Source organism: Sylvia atricapilla, chromosome 3, assembly GCF_009819655.1.
Source record: "Sylvia atricapilla isolate bSylAtr1 chromosome 3, bSylAtr1.pri, whole genome shotgun sequence".
NCBI lineage: Eukaryota > Metazoa > Chordata > Aves > Passeriformes > Sylviidae > Sylvia > Sylvia atricapilla.
Genome location: NC_089142.1, coordinates 38,119,083 through 38,145,854, shown reverse-complemented (window position 1 = coordinate 38,145,854; position 26,772 = coordinate 38,119,083). Strand labels below are relative to the sequence as shown.

Here is a 26,772-nt window from a genome sequence, read left to right as displayed (position 1 = left end):
TCAGTTGGAGGAACAGCAGAGACTACAGGCATATAGGCTACATATGGGCAGGTCAATCCATCTGATTTTATGTGCACATGCAGACCATCTGTACAGCTCAGGTGCAGCAAGCCCAGTGCTTTGTGGATGTATTTCTCCTGGGAAATCCTGCAGAAAAGGAAGGTAAACCTACAGATTACTCAGTCTGAAAGCATACCTCCATTTTTACTAAGTTAGAGAGCTTTAGAATGAAGGACTCCATCCCAAGCAATGCTCTGGACTATTGCCATACTATAGAACTCTACACCAAATGAACTTGAAATTATCATCCCCTGCTCTGTGATCCTGTTGAGCTGCTTACAAAAAGATGAAGAGAATAGTGCAGGGCCAAAACAGCTGACCTTTGTAAAGCCATGGATGGCCTTTTAAAGTCATCACATTGTGAGGCCACAGATCAGATAGCACCATTTATCAGACACAGGTGAGAGCATACCCTTAACCGGTAATTCAGTGTTTAGCTGCTTCGTGGTATTACAGCAAAGACCGATTACCATATATTACTATTCAAGACCATGTCAGTACTCAGTCACCATAGTGTGAAACAATTCTTTACAAAATATATAATCTTCTGCCCCAGAGAAATCCAGGTCAGGTGTCGTTAGGAATCTATTTATCAGTGACATCCTGCCCCAAATCTAGGCAACATTAACATTTCTAACTGTAGCCGGTTAACACCAATTATGTTTAACATTTTACTCAGTGATTTAAGAATGCATGGGGTCTTCAGCTCCAAAATTAGTAGCAGATGGTGAGGTAGGATTCATTCCCAGTTCTGAGGAGCATTTTCCTATACTTTCCTTGCTCCAAAAGTGATTGAGAATGCAGCCCAGAAACATAGGTGTGCAGATTGCTTCTCATGGAGAATGCCTGGTTGGTAAAGAATCCCTTGAACCATTGCTGTACCTGACTGTTTTCTATTATCTAAATCTAAATTCAGTGATATTATGGTTGAAAATTAAAGAGATTATTTTAAGAAATATTATATACTCTAATATTTCCAACTACTTCTGTGTCACTACCACACATTCTCAGTGCCATCATGGCACTCTGGGACATATTTAAGCCCTTTGTTATTAATAGATCCTTTTCTTAACAATTACTTTGTTATGTGTTATATATAATGAATGGGAAGTAAAACCTGGTTGATTTGGGCTTTTTAACTTTTGTAGAATTTCTCAGGAATAATTTATGGCACCATACAAGAAAATTGTTACAATCCACAGAAGTATTCTAAGGTAATCTGTGTTGGAAGAAAATGTATATATAATTTTGAACTGGTACTCATACTAAATACAATTTGATAAAAACATGCTTTTCTCCCTACCCTTCATTCTACTATCCTGTCTCAGAAGAAACCCATTTCTTCTTCCTCCTTTTGAATCTTAGGTACCCTCTAACCCCGTAAACCTATTGTTCATTTTTATTTCATTCTATTATCCACAAGATCTCAATGCCATGCTGTTTTCCTCTCAATGACACAAATATTAACCTTGCCACTGAAAAGTACTCTCACTTCTTTTTACTTTAGAGCTAATTGATCATTTTTTGTAAAAAAACTGATCCTTATTTTTTTCCTCTAACATTAACTATTTTTCAACATATCCTCATATGCACAATGAAACTATTCTTACTATAGTTTCTAATTACTCTTTTTTGCCAGACACTATTTCATCTTAATCTATCAGCTGTGTTTGATATCACTGACCTCTCCTTAACTCTTGTCTCAGTTAGTTTCTCTGATACTTTCCTGGATCATCTCTTGCTTCTAACATCTGACCTTTCAGTGCATTCATCAAAGGAGAAACCTCAGTGTGGTGGAATTACAAGCTGTGTTCTAGATTACTGTCTTCTTTTTCATTCTCTACAGGTAATTTTATCTTCAGATGCAAACTGATTTTATTCTTCCTCTAGTATGAAAAATCATACTCCCTCTTCGGCCAAAACATTTTTTCTCCTGTACAAATCAAAATGCTGTTTCATCTTCATGCATTCCAGAATATATCTAGTTGTCGGTTCAGATTCCATGTGGTAAAATAGAATAATTTCTGAGCCCATCCATTCCTTTCAAGCTATACCAGTGGGCATTCTTTGCCATTCCTTGATTCTAGTCTATAGGTCTATTACAGGTCTTTGAGGTACAGATTTTTCACTTATGATCATAATTGCCTCATTGTGGTGGAGGTCTTGCACCACAGTACTGTTGGCTATTGCAAATAACAGTTAATGTATCTGGTCTTGTTTATTCTGCTGGCAGTGGGAACAAATTTCAATTACAGTCAGGGCTGGTGTGTTTTGTTCTTCACAAACAGCCCCAAACCTCACCACAGAGAGTGAATGCCTTCTTCCCCGATGGAAAGGTCCCTCCATCTCTACCCAGCAGGCAAAGATATATACAAAGACAAGGCTACAAAGGAACCAGCTGAAGTAACTCTCTCGAGCTAAGAAGCCCCAGGTTAAGGAACAGGTGTTTCCAAAAATTAGGAATCTGAGAATGGAAGAAGAGGTGAGCTCATTTCCATGAAAAGAGCTTGCCCCAGGCAGTCCTGTAACTCACTGTAGAAGGCTTTCTCAGGGACTAGCCATCTGTCTAAGGCTGACCTATACACTGAATGAGCCACAGAGCCATTTCTGTAGCTGTTGAGGGCTTGCTTGTAAAATTCCCAAATATTTGCTGCAGCAAACTGATCTGACTTCTTCTCCATAGGAGAAATTTTAGTTTCCAGATCACTTTGAGGCCAAATAATAGAAAAGGCCACTGTTATTTTACATTACCAAAGGTAGAGACATCTATTAAGCATCTCTTGAACACACTATCTTGGTGTGCTTATTATATAACCTTATTTTTATAGCATTGGGGATAATGATAGGTAGCTTGTAATAATTCAGATAATTCAATGAAAGTAAAATCAAATTTCAGAGACAAATTAACACTTAGTTTTTTCTAGAAGAACAAGTATTTCCTTTAGGGCATTTGGTAATCTTTTCTTCTTAACATCTTCCTAGAAGAATGTAAGTTCTTCACTTGGAGCTGTGTTTTTCTATGGCTTTTTTAAAAATTATTGCCAATTGTAAAAATACATAACTATTCACTAGGCCACAGAATAAAAATGAAAGTAAGTCTGGGATTTGCTAGAAGAGCAGATGCTTCATCAGGGATTCATACCACCCAACTTTGGCCCACTTCCATAAGGACACAAAGTTTTAGGTAATAATCTTAATTCCCTTTACCATGAGCAGGGAAAGATACAGAGCTCAAACTAATCCTTAGATAGGTTTTAAGAGTGTTTTGCTGACCTGACATTAACTATGGATGGATTCTAGAAGATGGTTTAAACAAAATTGCTATCATTTAGTGGTATAAATCTAAGCCACATAAAACCGCCTCTTAAATTTTAGATTGTACCTTGATGATAATCTCAGCACTACACAGAAACCAGAAAAGCTGTATTGTAACATGGGAGATTGGATAAAGAACAATTGACTGCAATATTCACAAAATTTAGTTTCTGCTTCAATTCAAAAAGAAAATACATAAAAAATTTGGCCTCCACTGGCCCAGAGAAGATGTCAGGAGTAGGGTTACCAGAAGCAAGTATGCCTACTTCTACTGTAAGGAGACTTTCTTAATTTTCTCAGTGATGATCTCATCAAAAGATTGTAGGGGAAGCTGAACCAGAATATTACAGTTTTTCTTACTCTCTGTCTTTTTTTCTTTTTTTAAACTTTTTTTTGCTTCACCAAAAATATTTATTTACTTAATCCAAGATCAAATATTTCTCAGTTCCCTGAGGCTTTACATTTTGCTAGAAAAATTGATCCACTAAAATACTTTTACATAGCTCTGAAAATGTGTGCCAAATACAACTGAAAGAGGACAAAAAATACGTTCTGTCTCAAAGCCTCTGCACTGTCCTAGTGTCAATGTGGAGATACTATCTAAGATTGTATCTTTCTTCCCCTACCCTGAGCAAAAATTATTTCCCCTCAGTCTGATGCAGTAGAATTTTGGTGGATTGTATTTTTTCTTACCTATCGAACAAAAGGACCTTATAAACCATTTGATACCCTTCTCTCTTGTCCATGAAAGAGCTTGAATTTTTCTATATGACTTCTCCTGAGGACAGTCCTGCTGAGTAGAACTAGGGGCGCTGGTGGATGACAAGATGGACATGACCCAGCAATCTGCATTTTGCAGCCCAGAAAGCCAGTTGTATCTTGGGCTGCATGGAAAGCAGCATGGCCAGCAGGGTGAGAGAGAGGATCCTTCCCCTCTACTCTGCTCTTGTGAGAAGCCACCTGGAGCGCTGTGACTAGCTCTGGGATCCACAATAAAAGAAAGACATGGACTTGCTGAATTGAGTCCAGAGGAAGGCCACAAAGATGATCAGAAGGCTGAAGCACCTCTCTCTACTTTCAAGACCAAGAGAAAGAGCTGGTTTGGGGTTATTTAGCATGGAGAAAAGACTCCAGAGAGATCTTATAGCAGCCTTTCAGTACGTAAAGGAGACATACAAGCAAGATAGAGAGGAACATTTTAAATAACATCTTTTAAATAATGATGGACAAGGAGGGAATGGCTTTAAACTGAAAGAGGGTAGATTTAGATTAGATATCTAGAAGAAATTCTTTACTGTGAGGGTGATGAGACAAGTAAACAGACTTCCCAGGAAGTTGGGGATGCTCCATCATTGGAAGTGTTCCAGGCCATGTTGGAAGGGACTTTGAGCAAAATGGTCCAATGGAAGGTTCCCCTGTCCTTGGGAAGAGGGTTGTAACTAGATGGTCTTTAAGGTCCCTTCTACCTCAAAACATGATTCAGTGACTCCCTGGGCTAAAGACATACTGGTAGCATATCTGATGGATGCACTAGAGAGGATAGAAGAGGTTATCTGAACACGAATCAGTGTATCAGTCCCTGGGAGAAGCAGACCATGATTTGAGCCCTGTTGAGAGACTATCAGCTCAGCAGTCCCAAGTTTGAAATAGCTTCTAAACTGCAGGTCTCCATCCTAATACGCTCATGATCTTACCATAATCCATCACAGCTAATTACATTAACTTTCTCAATTTCATGCCATATGCTTCATTATCTCTGCAAGAGAAGTCAAGATTTTCAAAGGACAGTCTCTTTGAATTTGAACATATCCAGGTTTTTTAAAATTTATTTTATCATTGTACCCTACTTATCTTATGCATTTAGTGATGTAGTCACGTTACCATCATCAGATAACAAGAAAATTGGCTTTTTCTTTATTTCCTTTTGTAAAATTCAGTTAAACAATGCTTCCCCTTTCACAGCTGAGAACCTTGTCCAATAACATAGTTGAAGTTAAATTTAGTTGAAAGGGAGTGAGAGCTTTTGTCGGGATCTGGCTGGAAATCACTGCTTAGTGGAAGTGCTCCTATGTTTTCCACAAACACTTTACAAGGCAAGGAGGAACTTTAAAGAGGAATGACAGCAAAAACTATTGGAAGATTAATGAGGATCCCTGCAGCCTGGTCTTTTATGGATCACCAGCTTTCCTTTCATCAGCTATATTTACTCAGCAAGTAAATCTACTGCTAAAAAATATGAAAAGCTCTTCCACAAGCCTGTTTAAAGGTAAGAGACCCTAAACAAAAGAGTTAACAGCATTCTAACAACAAAGAAAGCCTTGAGGGTGGGGAGGAAGAAAAAACCCTTAGGAAAATCTTCATCTTGCCTGTCAATTAGTCATTTTGCTATTCACTGCATTGCAGCTCCTGAACTATCTTTTCTCACAAATGGAAAGAAGGCAACACAGAGTGGTTAATCATATCACTGCATTGATCTTTTATTAAGCAATATGCTGAACCTCTTGGATTAAAACTAAAATGCGTTTATGGCATACAGCATGTTTATCTAGCCTTCTGGATCAAAGTGTCTCCTGGTACTGTCACATATTAATGAGGCGAGTTGAGCTCAGAAACTTCACATTCATAAGGAGAAACAAAATTTTGTATATTATACATTTTTAATGACTTGTCTCAGTCCTGATTTTAACTTGTAATAAATTACATTTGTAACTTATTACAACAAATGCAATTTGTAATCATACAAAATAGTCCATGAAAATAGCATTCTATTGACAGAATTTTCTCATGCATTTTTGCCATATTCTTGATGACATGGTGGTGATTCACACTCTATTAAAAATTATCATCTAAAACAGGCCACTCTCATCTCATCTCTCTTGGCCTCTCAACAGGCCAAAAGCTTTTCCCTGTGCTCTGCTCATCTGTGGTGAGGCTCTCCCACATGAGAAAAGCTCTGTAGTCACTGAAGATCAAGCTCAGCAGGTAAACTAAACTGCTGCCAAAATTTTTGCAGAAAACTACTCTCTTTGATATATTTTTACACAAAAAACCCCCAAAACAAACAAACAAACAAACAAACAAACAAACAAACAAAAAAAAAAAAAAAAAAACAAAAACCAAAAAAACCAAAAAAACCAAAAACACCAAAACCTAAGCAGGAGCAGGGCATGGCTCTAAACAGGGACCTGTGACCATCTATAGTCTATTCCAATTGCTAGCAGAGGCTCAGAGATGGAACTGCCTGGAGTGGCCAGCAGTAGCTCAGGTGGGGGACAAGGCAGCAGGAACAGTACCTCTTTTAGGAGGGAGCAGGTGCAAACAGGAGTAAAGAGACTATTTTATGGCCTCTTTTATTTATTTGTGTGCATATAGCTTTTGTTTACTTTCTGTCACATTTAAAAGCTAAATTTATATTTTGTGAGGTTGTCTCACTTTCTAAATTGTCTTTATAGCTATTTAGCAGGTTTTTGCAGTATATTCTTCATAACAATATTCAATATATAATTCCAGTTGGTTAGGGGGATTTTTTTGAAACAAACCCTCTTTATTATAATTAATGAATAAGCAGATAAACAGTTTCTACCTAAGGTATTCCTCTGAAAATAAAAATCTGATTTAATTTTTCTAATTTCACTTTGAAAGAAAATAAAATTCCACCCCCACCAACAAAGACCTTCAAACAGAAAAATATTTTTATTTTTCTTCTGGGATTTCCTACAGGAAAACAAGTTGATATCATGCTGTTTCCATTGCAGTTCTTCTGCTAACTTCAGTCCTATTCATAGCAAGAAATCCTTTAACATGTGGAGGCTTTCAGTTTTAGGCAGTGAGCATGAGAAATAATGCAGGTAAAGATTTAAACAAACACAACTCAGCAGCTACTCATACAAGCAGGCTAGGGACAACACAGTCAGATATGGTTCTCTACTCAGTCTCCAGAGTCTTGTAATTTTTTTCTGTATGTCTATATGAAAGAAGGAATTTGCCATCAATATTTTGTTTGTGCTTATGCTTCTGGGCCCAAGACTTCCTATTGCATACACCAAGCACTGGTCCAGCCCTGACCACTCACATGCTACCACTGTGTAATATACACCTTCAGTCAAGCCAGGCTAGTAAAAAAAGAATAATTCAAATGCAGCGTATTCAAATGAACTCTGCAGTGAAAGAGTGAGCTAAAGGACCTTTTTGATAACATTTGCATGTGAGTCATTAAGCAGATGCAATGCTAAGAATGAACATTGCTCAGCAACTCCTCTTCATTTTTTGTTGATTAGGCTATTGATTAACAATAGTCCACAAACATTTAGATATGTTTTGAGTAATGAATCACTGACTGCTTTTGGTAAAGTTTGGATAGATTAATATTTTTTAGGCTAGAAGTGATGTGCATGATCCTCACACATGTTACAGAATTATTTCTATTGTCAGTAAATGGCTGGGGTTTTAAGTTCAAGTTTTTAAGGACAATAGAGATTCTAGTCCATAACAGATATAATGGAATAAAGGGAAATAATCCTCTTTTTAGAAATACTTATACGTGTTAAAAGATATAGAACTTTTTAAAGCAGCAATTATCTGCATAAATAACCTTTACATTTTTTACATATCACATCTTTCAGTCTCAAAACTCAAATTAGCATACATCACAAGTTAGGATACACTTACCTATGAATGTCTATGAAAATTTACTGTTTGGTTTCTTTAATTCTGGTTATACCACACCAAAATGCAGAACAGACTCACTGCATACTGCAGAGAGGCTTGTGTCACATTTTAACTTTTACAAGTGTTCAGTAAGTTCATTTTTTAAATAAAATACCACTGTTTAAATTCCTGGAAAAGAGAATATTTTTAAAAGAAAATTTCATTAAACACTTACTTGTCTGTTCACTTAACCCACTTCCCTTTATTACCACTTGCTTTGGTTTCACCTTTTTTTGAATTTGTTTTTATATTCTTAAAAGATAACATCATATTTTAGAAACCTGCTACTGTCCTCACCATGGCCAACATTGTATAAAGACAAACAGCAAATGGGTAAAAAGTGACAACATATTTACTCTCCACCTGAATTATTAGGTAACTTATTTCTAAATAAAATAGAAAGGTATTTTTCTTCACAATACCTTACACATCAACTGTCTAAATTAATCAAGCTATCAGCCTAGATTTTAACTGTCATAAATGCTGTTTTCTAAATAAAGTAAAACACAAGATGATGAATTTTGTTCTTCATAAATTCTGTTTGTGTCTTTTACACACACAACAGGTTTGTCATTTTCAGCACAATAACCATGTTATCAATAAACTTGCCATTGTATATTGAATATCTTCCTTCCATTAACTTTGTTTTCTTTTTTCAATCTACTTATTCAAATCTAGTTTCTTGGAAATTCAGCTTGAGTTTTGGCTGTAGGGTACTATCTCTCCCCAGCCAGTCAAGTTTGCCATCTAAGATGAAGTGAGGGATGTGGTTAATGGAGACACTTCCTGTCTGGGTATACACACAGATCACGCATGCCAGCCTCTTGTTCAGTCACTGCAAAGTTCACCTGTGGTAATTGGTGGGTTTGTTTGCAGGTTGATTTGCCACGTAGCAGGATGTGGTCTTTAGTGTGTACCTATTCCAAAGCTACTATTCAGAAAATAAAGTTTCAGCAACAGCGGATAAAAGAGTATCTTATTTTTCTCTTAAAAAAGAGCACATCCAGGACAGCCAGCCATATACCATGTCTCTTTGGGAACATATCTTATGCCCCCATTATAAATCAGGAATTTTTAAGATATATGATGTGCAGGTAACAGCATACTTCTATACACTGGTCATTCAAGGCTACCAGCTCGAGAGGTAACATGATCTGTGTCAGCTTGCAGGTCTGGCCCTCTCAAGCTGAATTCCCCCATTTAGAACTCGCAAACTTCACCTTGATTACATATTTCAGCTCTGTCCCAACCAACCTCTAGATGTCTTGTCAGTTTGAATTACCTCAAAATCTGTATCTGCACCAGTAAATAAAAGAACAGTGTGGAACTTTGCCAAACATCAACTATTTGTGCTGTTAGAGCAGAACGTGGCCAGATCAGCTAGTACTTTCCTAAATGATTCCTGGGCATGGGCAGATGAAATTCCCCATGGGGAGCCTGGAAGTAGGTATCTGATTTGGTGGCTCAGTTGAGCAGTGGGATACAGAAACTTCTCTACCAGGCCACCAGTGTGAGACAACACACACAGACATGGCTCACCAAGACAGATTTGACCAAAGGAGGTTAAAAAACCACTGTCAGATGCCAGAAAACAGGATCTCCTTATCATCATCTCAACATCATACAATCATATAAGAGTTTGGGTTGGAAGGGACATTTACATGTCATCTAGTCAAACCCCTTGCTGTAAGCAGAAACATCTTTAACTAAACCAGGTTGCTCAGAGCCTTATCCAACATGGAATTGAATGTTTCAAGGATTGGGGCACTTACCACCTTTCCGGACATAGGTATGTGGGTAGTCCTGTCTCCCAAGTACAGATGTCTTTTTGTACTGACAAAAGGACATCCGCATCACCTCTAAAATCCTTGAGTACAGAGAACATACTTAGAGACCTCAAAACATGGTTCTGGTCCTCTTCAAAATGCCTTTCAGGAATTCTCTGCATCTCTCGCAGAGGCTTCAAGAGCCCAACAGGACATCTACCTTCCTGAGTCATAATACTGAAGAACCACAGCACTACCGACCTTTACACTGGCGGGACTTCCTAGCAATACTTATTTCTGCACGCTAGAGAATCAGTTCTGCAGAAATAGTAGGCTCTGCTATTGAAAGTCCTGTGAGATCCCAGTGGTCAAACATATTAGAGACTAGCACAAATTTGGATGAGTTTGAAAACAGGTCTCTGATACTAATCCCTGATTAGTAATGAAACTAAAAGATATAACCTAAAGGGATTAGAAGACTGAGTAAAGAATTTCAGTAGTCCTATTGCAGCCCTATTACAAGCTGAACTCACACGAAAATGGGTCATCCTTTCAGGGACAGAAAGGAAAGAAAGGCAATTGTAATCCTTTATGCTATAGAATCATATTTCTCCTGATCTATAAAATTACATCCTTTTAAAAATTATACAAACAAAAAAGTCATCAACAGAACTTCTTATTTCTGTTTCTTTTGAAGCTGACCAACTTAAAAGGTAAAAGAGATTTCTTAAAGTTTTGTGAGGAAAGTATAATCCTATAGTGAACAGTGTTAACAGCAAATTTCATCCCAGAGTTAATTTCTGTAGCCCATTTATAAATCTTTGAAATACAGGTTTGTAATGGAAATACTGACAGACCCTTAACAATAGTGCTGCTATAATGAGATTTGTCATTTATGATTAATTGAGGATAGTCATAAAAAATCTTTTCTAAAAGCATCTTCTTTCCATCGGATTCATTCCCCATAAAGCTATATCATAAAAATCAGTTCCCCAGTTTTGTCAAGTGCCAGAGACATTCTGCTTATTTACCCTTAATGATAATCCAAGCTTCTGACAAGTAATAATTTCATCTGTGTCACTTCATTCAAACTGATGTTATTGCAAACCTACAAAAGCAAGGTCTAGGAACCTGCAGTGTTTTTAAAAATATATTTCTAATTGCAATATTGTTTTAAAATCTGTGGAATACAAATGGATTTAAAACAAATGTATGCCTAATGATATGATTAAATTAAGAATGAAAAAGTATGGTTAGCTGAAGACTATTTAAAAAAATGTTTCATTCTAAATGTTTCACTTAGTGCATTAATACCACTTTGTGAATGCAGTTCGTTTACTCTAGTGTAATTGAATTTGCTTGTTAATCTGTTTCCAAAAGGTGTTAAAAAATACAGCTGTGAAAGCAAATGGAATTTTACAAAAATGAATATTTATGAAGATCTAGATTTCCTTATTCCCGAAGGAATGTTCAAATTTTACTCTAAATCTTTAAAAAGATTTTTTATCTTGCTTCTTGCGTATATTAGTGATGTGGGCTGCTTATTAATCAATGTTTAACAATGTAATTACAGCTGGTTTTAGTCTTACCAGATAACACAGATTAATAAATGACCTGCAACTAGTGAAGTGTGTAGAAAGGGTAATGAATTCCTTCCATCAGCACAATAATTTATTAGTAATAAACAAAGAGTATGATGAATTAGAAGAATTTGTAGAGTTTCTGAATATTGCACCAAAATTTCCAGATGAAAGCATTTAATCATGCAGTTTTCATTCATTTATTTCTTTTGTAGCAATTCTGTGAGCCATACTGTGCTGGGATTTGCTTCTCTGAGCTGTGTTAAGATGTCCATTGAAAGCCAGGTTCCCGAGTTTTATATCAGCTCACACTACTACACTAACTGTCACGGAGGTTAGTGTAACTTTGATGTAAACTAGCGAAATTCTTTCCATACAGCAAAACAAAATGTAACCCAGCAAAGCTGCTTCCTCACTGCTAGAATTATGTGGAATTCCTTTGGATAACAATATGCAGTTGCAGGTAAAAAGGAGCAGCTAGAGAAGCAGCCTGATTAATGTGACCTATCAGTGAAGTGGGGTTATCACACATATCCGCATTCTAGAGAGATGTAACAGCAAAAAAACATAAGCAAATGTAGTTTTAAAACAATCTTGTTATTTTAGCCTCTTTATGAACCCTTTCAGCTTTTCATCATTTGGATACAGACAGTCACCTTTTGAAATCAAAGCTACACCTTTCTGAGAATTGTTTAATTCCCTAAGAACAGCAAAACTGAAGGTGAGAAAAGAAGGTAAGGCATAGATAATACATCATACCCGATGGCACCATCAGTAATTGCACCAAACAGCAACAAAACTGTTAAGTGACTATGACAGTACCCACAGTAATAACCCAGTACATCCCCTGCACAGCACAGCAGCCAGGCTTTTCCTGTCTTTACTCCTGCTACTCTGCTTCCCTGAGCTGCTCCTCTCTCTAGTTCAGCAGGGCAGAGGAGGAGGCAAGCTGTACACTTAATCTTCCCTCACTCCTCTCCTTCCTCCAGCGCAGTCTTGAAACAGAACCAAAACAGTGAGAGAGCAGTCAGGTAGATCTGACATGCCCTCAGGTGAGAGAGGATGCTTCCCAAGGACAGGCACAGCCGAATAAGGATGTGCAGAAGGAAGCAGTTCAAACATCTCCTATCTGACTGTAGGTTACTGTCTCAACTGTAAGTCAAACTTCCTCAGGAACAACTCCCAGCCTCCTAGAAAAATCAGGTGGAAAACTAATGGGAGAAGAGGTTGAGAAAGACCTCTCCATCCTCACAAAAGAATTTTCAGATTTTTTTTTTGTCTCTTTTAAAATCTAATATTATCCAGATACTTGATTTTTTTTTTTTTTTTTTAATATTCAGATAACTTTTGAAAGCTTTAAGTCGTGTAACTCATCATAAGTTATATATCTTAGCAGGTAGAAATCTTAGCAGGTGCATAAAAACACTATCTCTGGGGGCTCACGAGTTAGGAATGTTAGGAAACATCAGGAAAGGCTCAGGCTCACAACATTTGGTAATTGGAAGAGTGTGTGGAGGACTGTTAAGAGAGCTCAGGACCCACTGTGCTTTGACCAACATCCAGCCCTATTACATATGTGCATCTAAACACTGCACTGACTTCTATGAGAATTGTATAGCTGGAAGAATTGCAACAGTGTCTTTCAAAGTGACACAGTGACAGAAGCATACCCAGGGGGAACCTGAGGGCACATCAAAAGGGAATTGAGAGCAGAAATCGGTGAGCATGTACAAGCTATGCCTAAAAATATGCATAGATTTCAGTAGGTTAGAATAGGCTGTAATGAATTATGTAACTGTCATGAATTCTTGCCAAAAAGCCCCAACTAGCATAATGTTGTTGCAATTATGTCAATTCACAGGAGATAAGAGACTGGCCTTCTGTAAACAGTGCTTCGTGCATGAAGCTGTATTATCTCTACATTCCATTTATCTAAGACTACTGAATTTATGAGGAAATTATGTATGTAGTCACATACATATGCATATTTGACAAATAAATGTACTGAAAAGTCTCAGTATGAACAGATATGGTACAGTACTTGTTTTGAAAGAAAAGTATCTTAAATAATCTCCTAGTGAATCCTAATTCAGATGAGGCTCTTGCCAGCTGCCAGCAGTTACTAACAGGTACAGCAGAGGCAGTGCAGACTTAAAGCTATGTTCTGATTTCAGCAGGAAGGAATGTGACAAACTAGGGTATTTTGCTGAGCCTGATTAAGCACCTAAAATCTAGCTTAATTATGCTACAGCTGGTTATATGCAAGACACATTATATGGCAGGACAAAGAGGGTGGAATAGCAGTAAAGCCTCCCTGCTTCTCTCTGAAAGAGGAAAGCCTTTGCATAGGCATGCCACAAGGAAACCTTCAGAGCACTGACTTGCAAATTACAGTGAGGGGAAAAGCTAAGGCCAGGCTGGGGGAAGAAAGAGTGGTTTGGGACAGGGCTCCAGACAGCAAAGGCTGAGACTGGTCCCATAGGGCACCACCCAGCTTCAGATGTGTGCCATAATTTTACAGGACCTCGGAGAATTTCGGAATACAATAAAAGCATTTTCAGCTTACCAAAGGAGAAGGACACAAAAGTGACTTAATACTCTCAGCCTGCAATTTCCTTTGACTGTAAATTTTAAGAGGCACACAATGGCAAATTTTGGGTGGTTTTGTTTTGGTATGTTTGTTTGTTTGTTTGTTTGTTGTGTAGCAACATTCATTTAGAAGCCTGTGACCATTTGGGGGAAAAACAAACTCCCACTGCCCATATGGGATGATTAGGAAGATATATGTTAACAATGAAGAAGGAGAAAGAAGTGTAGATCTTTTCTCCTGGAACTCAGAAAACAGATTTCTTCTAAAATATCCTTGCCAGATACCCTGGGTCTGGCAGACTACTTTTTTTTTTTTTTTTTTTTTTAATTTTTATTTATTTATTTAATTTTTTTTAAATAATCCTAACACTGGAAGTTCATCTAGTAAGTGATTTCTTACTGTGGGGCTTACTACAGTAATACAGCAGTTACAGAAATTTTTCTGGTAATGTAAAAATGAAATAAGTGAAAGAAATACAGAATCATATCATTTCACAGACAGCATAAATCTGAATTCTTAAGTTTTAAAGTTCAATCTGCCAGATATATTAATTAATTTCCTTTCCTGTAACATGATTTGAATATTTATTTATATTTAAAAATTGAATAAAGAACAAAATTTAAAAGTGAAGGGAAATAGAACATGTTAATTCATATATCACAATAGAAGATATTGTTAATTCATGTATCACAGATGACTTCAATGTTTTGAATTGTACTATTAGAAGGGAAAAAATAAAGTTTCAAATAAATTGATACACAATAGTCTTTTTAGTCTACCCAAAGAAGATTGTTAAGACCAAAATAATCAGAGAGTGCAAGGTAGACACCTGTCTAAAATTGCAATTTGGCTGTGAGATAGAAAACAAATTGTATTGGAAAATAAACAGTTAATTTAATCATAAACCCAAGGAAGTTATAGAATGCTTCAAGATACGTACTATGAGTTGAAAATATATTTGTTACCTATCAGATAAGTTGTAGACAACAGCGTAGAAAAAGATGATTATTCAGGATAGCCAGAATAAAGAAGGGTTATGCATTGGATTAAAAACTTTAACTCTAAGCAACTGGGTGACACAAGAACATATGAATTACTGTAGGCAGCTGCTATATTATTCATAAAAAGGAACGCACAAAAATTGATGTATAATTAACCACACCCCATTGCACCATTTAGCTCCATCACTGCAGTTCAAATCATCTTCTAAAGAAAAACATGGGCAAAAGGACAAATACAGTATTTCTTGAAATTAAGTGCTTTTCACCTGAAAGAGCCTGAATGATACTTAGTATTGAGTTAAAATTGTCACTCTCATTCAGCTGGAGTATCACCTAGCTCTCGAGATCAATGGAACCATTTACATGAGGAAAACATTATCTGAACTGAGGCCTTGATGGGAACAACTAAGAATTTGCTTAGCAAATGCATGTGATATTATATTATTTTAAAGAAAAAAGAAACCAACACCTATTCATTCAGTGGTGCGTGGGGTGAAATTATCCATTTGTGGTGCATGTTTTCATGTAGATAGAGATAGCAAATCTGGTCACATGAAGGACAGAAAGGGACCAGAAGCAATATTGCAGCACTGGGGTTTATACTTGCTGTATTTACTGATCCAGGAAGGGGTAAGCTTGCCCTTTAGGGTCTACTGTAGAAAAGCCTTTTTTCTTCATTATACAGCCATGTAGCTTAATTTTATAGGGGATTTGCATCCTCCCTGGATATGTATTAGAAGATTATTACTCTAGACAAACCAGAATTGACTGTATAAAGACAATTTGTTAGGAACTTCTATTAGCCTTTGTCACACTATGGTAAATACTAAAAAAAATCACATCCTGAAACTGCAGTTGGCAAATTCAAACCAAAAGAAAATGCATTCTGAATAAAGCATTACTTACCCATGAAACACACTATCACATGCACTTTCATATTTAAAGGAGATAAAATATGCAAGGTCTTGAATCTGGCAAGCATCAAGTATCTGAGGACAAAACAAGCTTCCACAAATTAGTAAGTGTATTACTTGTCAGAAATCTAGTTTATTTGCAGTGGATAATGAGAGATCAGTTTTGGGGAGAGGTAAATCCACAGACCATCACAGAAATATCAGTATATCTGCATAGAAACCTGACAGATGATCAGAATACGTGGAAGACAACAAAGAGGGAAATCTGCAGAAGGTTGTACTCCTGAGAGATGCAATTCTCAAATTATTCTACTTCAAGGAACACCTTCTCCCATACACTTTGGCAGCTTTCCTGTCAGTAGTGATGCTCCACATCACTACATTTCCTGGATCTAGAGGTGAAAGCACTGGAACTCCTGCCATTGCAATCTGTAGTTTCTCTTTCAGAACTAAATAAGGGCTACTGCATCTGTTCTTTTATCCTTTCCCCTCCTACCTCCTAACACAGAAGGGAGATTGAGAGAAGAGACGCTTTCATGCTCTTTCACAGAAGGAAATTGAGAGATTGAGACTGACTGTAAGAGGAGGCAAGATATGGAAACAGGAAATCTACTGGGTCTGATTTTTCACCTCAGCTGGGCTGAACGAAGAATCTAGGACTGTCACAGATGGAAGTAATCGGATGTCACTTGTGCTGAATAAGAACAGGAAGATACTAACCTCACTGGAGCATATTGCTAGAGTTTATCTGTCACTTACAACTAATTGACTAAAATACGAATTAGCTGCCCTTATGGTCAGGCTCTTCTCTGCACAATTTTTAGTATGACAAACATCCTAGGAAAACTGAAGCTTTAAATCTTACAAAGAATTGAAATCAACAAGGAGCTTATATGTGTGATACTTGTTGTTGCACCCAGACACAAAGACACTCCTTTAATTCATAGGTGAGAAAGGCAAATTATCTCCTTTCAGAGTATCTCCAGATGCTATCACAGGATGATGGCACTGGTTTGTCCTGCTCAAGCTTCCCAGGGGAAGGTCCACAGCACAATGTGGTATACTAACAGACTCTGAAGAATGACCAACAAAGAGACACTACGCTCTCCAAAGGTTCTTGTTCCTCAGTAAAGCAGTTTTCCAATTCAGGTTTATCAGGGGAAGTAGTCACTCAGGACCCAAATACAGCATGATTTTGGACCCTTTACAACTTTGCTGTTGTTCCTTGGGAAAGGCATTTTATGTTCACTGTATATTAAATGTGAATTTAATTTGTGCTGTTCTATAGAATGTATTTCATTTCCATTAAATGGCAAGATGACACACCATCCTATCTCTATTTCTGTACAGTGTTTTTCAAAGTATATTGAAAACTCATAGATTTGGAAAACATGATATATGTAACTATTTAGCACAGTACAACTTTAAATTCCCCAAGAGAAAACTTGACAGTGAATTTTTATTACCATTCTGATATAAGTAAAGACTTTAAAGTGTGAAGCGTTATGGTACTATTTTTGATTTGTGTTAACTAAAATAGTTTAAAAAAAACCCCAAACCAAACTGGCATTTTAACTAGAAAAAGAAGGTTTTATATGAGCATGCTTTTCAAACAAGCTAGTCCCAATTCTCCACAATTTCTTTATAAACCAATAATATTTATTTAATACATTGCCTTCTTTACTATAATAGAGCTACTCTGACTTATAAATCCTCCAGATTGTCTGAACTTGACAGCGTATGGAAAATTCATCTCTGGTTCAGATTTGGAATGTAAGTGCCATTACATCTGTAAAACTAAATGCAAAGTCTGATATAATGATTTATTATACATACACAACTTATAAGTGAAATGGCTTCACAAAGACATTGAATTTTAGATTAAAAAGTATACAAAAAATTGACAAAAATTGCACAAAAATTTGCACTACGTAATTAATAGAAAATCTTGTGCATGGATAAAAACTGCTTAGGGATCGCTTAGATTAAGACAAAAAATTCATGGATTAGAAGATCTTCTTTTATTACTTAAAACGAATGTCCTCTTTAGCTACCTTGAGCTCTATTAATAGAGTTCAGGGTTGATTTTTTTTTTTTTTTTTAACCAGTTTTAAGGATCATTCTTCTGTGGACAGAATCAAGACTAAACATCATTTACAGAAACTGTCTGAGACTAACCTTCAACAGCTTTTTGAAACTACTGAAATTTCACTTCAACCCTGCAAAAGTCAGAAAGAAAGAATGGGTAAATTCTGCAAGAAGAAAATTTGTGAGAACAGAACTTTGTAACAACTTTCAAATTATGCTCATTTCCTTACATATGCTTGTGTAGCTCTAGAATTCATCCTCTATTTCTTGTGCCATAATTTCATCGAGTTGTGGTGAAGGTAGAGTTAGTCAGTTTTAAAGAGGAGGAAATTATTTAAATATTTCTCCAAAGTCTGGTTAGAACTTTGCAATTCAGTATAGAGAAGCTCAGCTAGTATGAAGTTAGTACCAGCAGGGAAGCTTGGTAATGTCAAGAAAATCATTCTAACTACAAGTAAAAATAAAAGACAGAATCTGGCCTACAGACTTTGAGTTAGGTGAAAAAGGACAAAACAGAATAACAAGACAATCTTGGAATATATTGTTCTTTTCCCATTAACCATTTCTTTTGGTGGTGCCTGGATAATAACACATTGAATTGAATGAAATTCCTCGTTCCTTTTTTTTCCCCCACCTTTTTTCTTTCTTCTTCTCTCAGATGTTTTGTTATAAAATCTGAGGATTGCAGTTCATTTGGCTTGAGTATTTTTTCAGTTATATCGTATTTTTTTTCTCTTTTTCTTTGCAGAAGATCTAACACAGCTGGACTAGATGCAATACAGGATGTGCATCCTACAGAATACAATGAAGTATTAGAAAACACTATGAATAAACAGAGGAAATGGAAAAATCAAATTCACTAAGAAAGATTTCAAATTCTTCATCGATTTCACAAAGATTTAATGTGTGAGAAGCACAAAAGACCACCTCCAAAACTAACAGGCACTCTCAGTGTATAGGGAACATTTTGGTGTGAGTGCATCCACGACTGTTTTAACAAAGAAGTACATATATTAAGTCATCTTTATCTTAATTTGCAATTATCAGGAAGACATGGCATTTAAAAGGAGTTGATCAGGAAGAAGAATACACATTTCTTTCTTTTTTAATGTCTTATTTAATTTCTTTATACACTCACTCATGTACACACATATCCTTTGTGTGGTTAATACATTTACATAATTTTGAGAATCCTTGTATATGTGTATGATCCAATACATATATCATCCACATACAATATTAGATTGTATAAAATAATACAGTATAATCTATATAAATGCTGGTGATGATAAAAATAGTGTCTGGCCTAACACTATGTGCAGGATATGAATACACCTCATTATCATTTAAGCCTTTCTCCTGTAAATATTTCCATTTAGCAAGTTTCTACATTTTTATAGACATAGTCATTCAAAACATCAATACAATTTGTTTAGAACATTCTTTAGGGTAAAAATTGTCTTTTTGGCTTAGTGACATAGTAAAATGCTAGCAATTCATGCTAGGAAATTGCACAGGATTAACTAGGTTGAAAATTTCCTACATCTTCGTTAATCACTGTCACAATATATGCAACATGAAAACTAACTTCACCCATGAAAATTTACCAAGAAGTCCCAAAATCCCTGCGTGTATTTAAAACAGCCTTTAAAAAAGAAGATAAGCCTGCTCACTGTTCTGCACAGCCCCCCTTTCTAAGTACACATGCATAAGGATGGGAATGACAGACGACAGAGGATGAGAAAATCAAGTCTTGTACTATGCCTACACTCATCATGGCACTCAAAGTATCAACAGAGCATTCTGAATGAAACACAAGAACTGTCATATTCTAAGCCATATTAATTACTCAGCAAGTGCAAGAAATACAGCTCATTTTGGAGCCTCTCCCTACACCTTTCTCGGAAGTAACAAGGAGCCCACAGGGGAAGTGCTCAAAGCCCGGACTACGGCAGCTGTTTATCCGTCAATGCTGAGCATTGTATTATGGTTATAATTAGTAGTAATTCTCATTTTGTCTTATCTACCTAAAGGTTCCATAAACAAATCTCCCCCCTCCAGTTTAAATTCCCATTTACGGCATAACATTTTCTATATCAGGACCCGCATATGCGCAAGGCGTGCTTCAGATTCTCGCACAATCTTGCCACCGAATTGCAATTACACCCCTCGCTCTTCGCAGCTTTCGCTTGATTCCGAGACGATAGTCACTTATTCTGTTTACATCGCGGTATCCATCCTTCGAAAGGACACGACGATGCACTTTTAGCGGAGCAGTACAAAACCCGGTCCATGCCGCTCGGCATCGGCCCCGGGAAGGCTGCGCGGGACAGAGGCGGAGGAGGCAGGGGCCGGGCGGGGGCGCGGAGCGGGGACAGCGGCCGGGGCCGCCGCCTCTCGCCGCGGGGGCTGCGCGGCCCGGGAGAGGAGCGCTCCCACCGAGCCACCGTGCCCCGCGCAGCACGCTCCGCTCCGCGGCCTCACTCGGGGAGCGGTAAGTTTTTGTGTCCGTCCCGCAGTTGTTTCACTCATTGAAAGAGCTCGGGGTGGGTTTGAAGCAAAGAAAGCGAAAGGGTTTGGGGCGTGATGGATCCCCGGGAAAAGCTCTCCCGGTCGGCAGGGTGAGCACTGACAAGAGATTTTGGCAAGTTCCTCTCTCCCCCGGGGTTCACTCCCCCCCCCCTCCCCCCATTTAAATTGTCTCATTGTTAGAGGATTACACGCGCTTCAGGTTACACCCGGAGAGGGCAGGGGGGAGTAGCCGCTGCTTCCCCACCACACATAATACCTATATTGCCATTAACCTGTTCTTCACATTTGGGGCAAACCGGAGACGCGGGGCGGAAAGCACGAACACAACAGAGGGAAGGGATCCCAAGTGATGTCAGCCCCCAGCAACTTGACTGGCAGGGCTGTCTCGGGGAACCATCCCGCAGCTTCTGCCGAAGTTTCTCTTTCGGTGGCAGCAACCCAGGTGTGCGCTCAGTCCGGCCACGGGCGGGCACCGCGCGGGGGCAGCGCCGAGATCCACCGGCGGCGGCTCGGCTTCGGGCTGACACCGAACTCTGACCGGGACCCCTCTCTCTCACTACCCCGGCGGCTGCGACACGGGGAGACCACAAGGAGCCCTGGGGAAGGGATGCACGGACTCCCCCTCGCTCGCAGGACGATCCGGGCAGTCGCCTCCAGGCGTGCGGGACAGCGCCGGGAGGCGCCCGGGCTGGGCGCCCCGCTCGCCGCTCGGCCCCTCCGTCCCGCCGCTGCGCCCCGCGCGCAGCCCGCGGCTCCCCGGCACCGGCAGACACCCGACACCGCCGCGTGCTCATTGGCCAGCGTCCCCGGCCCCGCCCCCCTGGCGGCGGCGACTCAGGGGGCGGCTCGGCCCGCCGGCCGCCGATAGCTGCTGCCGATTGGTCGGGAGCTGCCGTCAGTCACGTTGAGGGACGGGCCGCCCCGCCGGCGAGGCCCCGCCCCCCCGCCCTCATTGATATTATCGGCGCGCGGCGCGGGCGGCCGGGCTGCAGTCGGGGCTGGCGGGCGGCCGGCCCGGTGCGGGAGCCGGGCAGCGGCGCGGAGGCGGAGGAGAAGGAGGCGAAAGAGAAAGGCAGCCTGGAGGGAGGGAGCGCCGAGCCACAGACTAGCACAGCAAATTCTCCACGTCCTCTAGCACCCACCAAGCGGCGGCAGTGGCAGTGTCTAGGAATAGAGAGCTAGAAATATAAAATCACCCCGCTCCTGCACCATGGCTTTCCAAAGTAGGCTCCCTTCTTGGATTATTTTGTGCTCCGTCTGGCTGTTCCGATTTGCACACACGGGGGAGGCACAGGCTGCAAAAGAAGGTAAGGTGATGCGGAAAACAAAAGTTTGAGCTTATTTATTGCTTTTGCCCACGAAGTCTGTTTGATGGCTTAGTAGGGGACCTTCCTGCCCCTGCCAGCTGCTTGTCAGCCCCCCTCTCAGAAAAAAAAAAAAAATAAAGAGTTTTTAGTTGAGGTGGGAGGGAGGAAAAAGCAGGGCATTCACTAGGGGTTGTGCGTGTGTAAGTATGAGGGACCAGGACAACTGCCTTTGCTCCCGGGAATGAGGTTTGCGAGGCATTCGCACGTGATGAGGAGGAATGGGGCTGGGAGAGCCCCCGGCCCGGCTATCCGTGCCAGCCCTGATCCTCCCGGGAAGGTGCAGGGAAGGGCGGGTTACCTCGCTGCTCCCTGGGCAGGGGTTGAGGGTTGTGTTGTAGGGCTCGGGACGCTTGGTGGGAGGGAAGGCACAGTGCGGAGCTTGGGCTGCGGGGCGCTCCCCGCCGCTCCCCTGCGGGGGCCTGCAGCGCTCCGGCCCAGCGGGGCCGGGCACAGACCGCGGGAAAGGAGCATCGGGGTGTAGTTTTGCGCGTCCTACTCGTGCAGGCTGGACATTTATTTAGAGGGTACATAGGGCCTGGCGTCGTGTGCCTGCAACGTGTGTGCTCTCCTCCGGCATCGCTGGAGAGAGGTTTTAGGGTTTTTACACCATCTGCGTATCACAACGGAGCTTCCCCGTTCTCATCCGTCCAGTGCTGGTATCTGTGTAAGGCGCACCCCGCACATTCGTTTCCCCCGCGCATGAAGACAAACCAGGCGGTTTTGTATCAGAGACTGATAGAGGTGTTTAAAATCAATTCACAAAGCCCATCTGGGAATCTCTTTTTTCACGCTGAGAAAATCTGAAATGATTTAAAGGAGCGCCCTGCTCGCTCTTGACAGCCAAAGGCGAAGGTCCGTCTCCATCTTCGGGGAGGGGGGGACGACGACACACACGACATGACAGGGAAGGGGGAGTCAGGGCATTTTCGGTGCCTCTGCATATGTATGCTTTTGGGGTTTTCCCTACCGCCTCAGCTGGATGCGTCAGTATTTTTCATCAGACCTCTGATATACAATAAAATATCATTTGGAGCTTTGAAAAAATGCCTCAATTAAAATGTACTCTGCCCTTAAAAGACGAAGTCAATGGCGTGATTAGAGAGGGAAGGAAGAAGGAGCCTTTCCGTAGCAGCAATTGGAAAGTTTATTTGGAGGGGCTGCAAAGCACAGAAACCCTCGCGCGGGGAGCACGAACGCGTAGCCGTGGGGTGGGGAGAGGAGAAGGGCCGGGCAGTCGGACAGGGAGGCAGGCGGGAAGGGTGCGGACTGCCTGCCCCGCTCTGCCCTACGGATTGCTCCGTGATCGGAGCTACGCCAGTGCTTCCCAGCGGTAGCCTATCCCGATTTTTTCTGTCTTTTACGTGTGTGGGTGGTTATATATGCATCTATACCTATGAGTGTGCGTGTATAATGTCTGTATATTCGGAGAAAATTACCTAGCCAAAGGAGGGTCAGGAGGGGGCGAGCGGCAGACAGGGATTGATAGCGGCTACCTGCTGCAAGCGCAGAAAACTCTCGCGGAAGAAAGAGCGGGTAAAAATAATAATAAAAAAAAAGTACTTTGCAGCTTCGCCGCCGGCCCCGCCGAAGGGCCGGTGGCGGCAGTAGCCCCTCTTGGTTTCCTACCCTTCCTCGCTGGGTACGGAAGAGGGACGGGAGGGGGTGAAAGGCTGAAAAGTTTTCCGAGGTTTTTTTTTCTGTGGCTCAATACAAGCCGCGGTGAGATGCTGGAGGGGAGCGGGGCAGGGTCCGCCTGTCTCTAAGGGAGGAAGTGACCGCGTTACCTGCGGAGCCCTCTGCCAGCGGCTAGGACCCTCGGGTCCAGCGCAGACACGGAGCGGGCTATCCCTTCGCTCCGTGGCTGCGAGAGCCCGGGGCTCTGTTCTGGGGCCGCTGTCCCGGGCCCAAAACCTCGGCTCCCTCCCAAAACCGCTGCTGTCGGGGGTGTGGCGGGGGCGGCCGCGGGACCGGCGCTCCGCTGCGGCTCAGCCGCTCTTGGGCGCGGGGGCGCGGCCGCCTGCGCGCAGCTCCGCGCAGCGCCCGGAGCGCGGCTGCGGCTCCCCGCGGAGGCGAGAGGCCGCTGCTCCCCGCCTGCGCCGAGCCCCGCGGAGCCCGTTTCCCGCGGCCGCGCCCCCGCGCTTCGCTTTCCGCCTCCTTTCGCTCTCCGGAGCGCAGCGCTCGGAGCGCGGTCCGCGGGTCCCCCGCGGAGGGGCCGCGCTGGAGCCCCGGGGCGCTCCGGAAGGCTGCGGACACCCTGCGGCTGCCGGCGGGGTGCGCGGGGCGCGGCGCCGGCCCCAGCATCGCTGCCCCGCGTTGCTGAACGGGCCGTGACGGCCGCGGGTTTCCCCGCGCTGTGAGCAGGGCTTGTAGAGCTCTTCCCCGGTAACTTTGGATGCCAGAAGGAACGCCACGATTTCTTTACAAGGGTGTTTGAAGAGCAGGGGTTCCTGTGTTGGGGTTTGTTTTTTTGTTTGTTTCTTTGTGGGTTTTCTCTTTGTTTGTTTTGTTTGCTCGTTATTTTTTTTTTTTTTCTCTTTCCCTTCTGATGTGCTCACGCGTTGCTACGTAATGGAGAATTACTGCCAAATAAAAAGTATAATGAATTGCAGCCGGAGTGTGTTGTGCTGGTGCTGAAACGGTTAAACTGTTGGTGGTACCTTTTTTCCCAGGACCATTATGAATGTTCTTGTTTAACAAGCCGACTCATACACCACCTGCTTTTCTACAGAAAGTGTTACAGAGTAAAGCCCCTTGAATCCAACCTTAATGACATAAGCAGGTAATCTTTCTAGAGGGAAGCTATCAAACTTCCTTAATGAGTAGTTCCACTTCATTACTGAAATACAGGCCTGGAAGCTACCGTTTTGTGTTCAACTAATATTCCATGTATTACTGTATGAATTAACTTCTTAGGCATCTTTTTAGTATTTCACTGAAATATTGTGTTGAATTGTCCTCGGAGAAAGGGCCAAAGCTAGAATTAAAACTCTTTTGATAGACCTCATGAAAGTTGCTTCAAGTTCCAGCCTTAAGTCACACATCTAAATATCTTAGACAGTACAGAAATGCTGTGTATAAACTTGTAAATAGCTTTATAGCTAAAGATACATGGAATAGGTTCAAATTAGGAATGCTACTAAAGAGTTGGTTTATTAGGCAGTGATTAACCACTTTTGGAGGTAGGGTTACATTTAGCAGAAAATAATTGTGGTACTGCTGGAACTGATGTCTTTCCATATATAAATGTCACCATGACGTGAAGATTTTAAGACGCTATTACCATAAACTGAATTAGTCTGATTTTGTGTATGCGAGATGTGAGGTAATTGCAGAGTCTTTCATTTTCTGTATTCCTGGTTTTCATTTATTTGCAGAATCATTGCTTTATCACTAAAGGGAAGTATTTTTCACTTTGAGACTCAAAAAAGATCATTGCTTTTTCAATGCAGTATAGACCAATCCTGTAAAAATCAGTTTGGAGATGTGCTGAAATGTTTGGGTGTCTGTGTGCTCTAAGCTGATTGTAATAACCAGCATATGGGAAATGTCCTTATGAAAAAGGAGAGGGAGGGAGTATGCATCTTAATGACTGATTAATAGCTCTTCAGAGGGCTAAAAAACCCCTTACTTTGTTTTAAGTGACGAAATTGTAAATATTTACGTTTATCTGCTTATATGTGAATGGTACATCATAACTTTTCTGTTTGGAAATAAATACCTAGTCGTGGTTGCAGATAATTCTTTTAAATAATATGAAGAAGAAATATTAATCTGGACAAAAATTATATTAATTATAACACTTTTTTAAATTCATATTTTGTTCCTTAATTTTATTTTTCCTCTTATTATGTTAAACAAGCTGTGGAATTTAATTTTTCCCTTTTTTTTTTAGTAATATTGCTGGACTCTAAAGCACAACAGACAGAGTTGGAATGGATTTCCTCTCCACCCAATGGGGTAAGTACTGCAGGCAAAACTTAAGTTCCTAAAGATGAGTAGTTATTTTGTTGAAACAGTTGAAAGACCTGCTTTAAACTAGTTTCCCCTCATATTTCTCTCAGTAGTCATATGAAGTGTTTATGGCTTCTTGATTTTTAGAATGAAACCTCAGGTTACAGTGAACAAATGTGCAAACTAATTAAAAGCAAGTGGCTCTTCAGAAACTTTTGGTACCTTTATGTTGTGTAGTGTATTTCTTTGTGCTGTACAAAGCACACTGTATATTTATAACACAGTATTTTAAATCCCTTCTTTTTCCTTCCTTTAGAAACAACAGATCTGCTTCTGTGTGGAAACTTTCTAAAAATATGTTTTTCATTTTCTGTAGAATGGGTGATCATAAATTTGTTTACAATGTTTTCTTTGTAATTGAATAGCACAGATTGAAGTGCTCTAAAAGAAAAACATTTATATTGTAGATGTGTTTGAAATGACATTCCAAACTTGAAACATCCCCAAGCCTTGAGGAGCCTGATATGTGGAACTAGGCATGAATTACGTGGTTAAGGCCACCTCCAGCTTGCATACCAATTAACCTAATGGCATTTTATGAAATGTACCATTGCAAAATACATCATTATAAAAAATGAGATATTTAGAAACATCAATGTTATTGTCTTTTTTATTATATAGGTAAAGTTGAGAAATGCTGCTTTCAGTCTGAATTAAAAGTATTATAAAACCTCTTCTTCCTCAAGCCTTGAGGAAGAACATTTTTAGAAAGATATAATGGATATATTGTCCTGCCTTAACTCAGTCCTACATGAACTTAGTCTGACAAATGAATAATTATATGGACAGTTCTTGCTCATGGAAAGAGTCTTGCTGAAGCTATTGTGATGCCTTGCACGAA

At 40.4% G+C, this 26,772-nt stretch overlaps 1 protein-coding gene across 1 annotated transcript in view; it reads left to right on the top strand.

Annotated features, from left to right (window-relative positions):
* Positions 1-21,549: 21,549 nt before the first annotated feature.
* EPHA7 (EPH receptor A7) overlaps positions 21,550-26,772 on the top strand; it is a 149,453-nt gene continuing 144,230 nt past the window's right edge. Inside the window, exons 1-2 of the mRNA XM_066314411.1 lie at positions 21,550-21,860; positions 25,813-25,877. Of these exons, the coding sequence (XP_066170508.1) occupies positions 21,764-21,860; positions 25,813-25,877 (162 nt within the window). The 5' untranslated portion in view covers positions 21,550-21,763. The remainder of the gene's footprint in view (positions 21,861-25,812; positions 25,878-26,772) is intronic.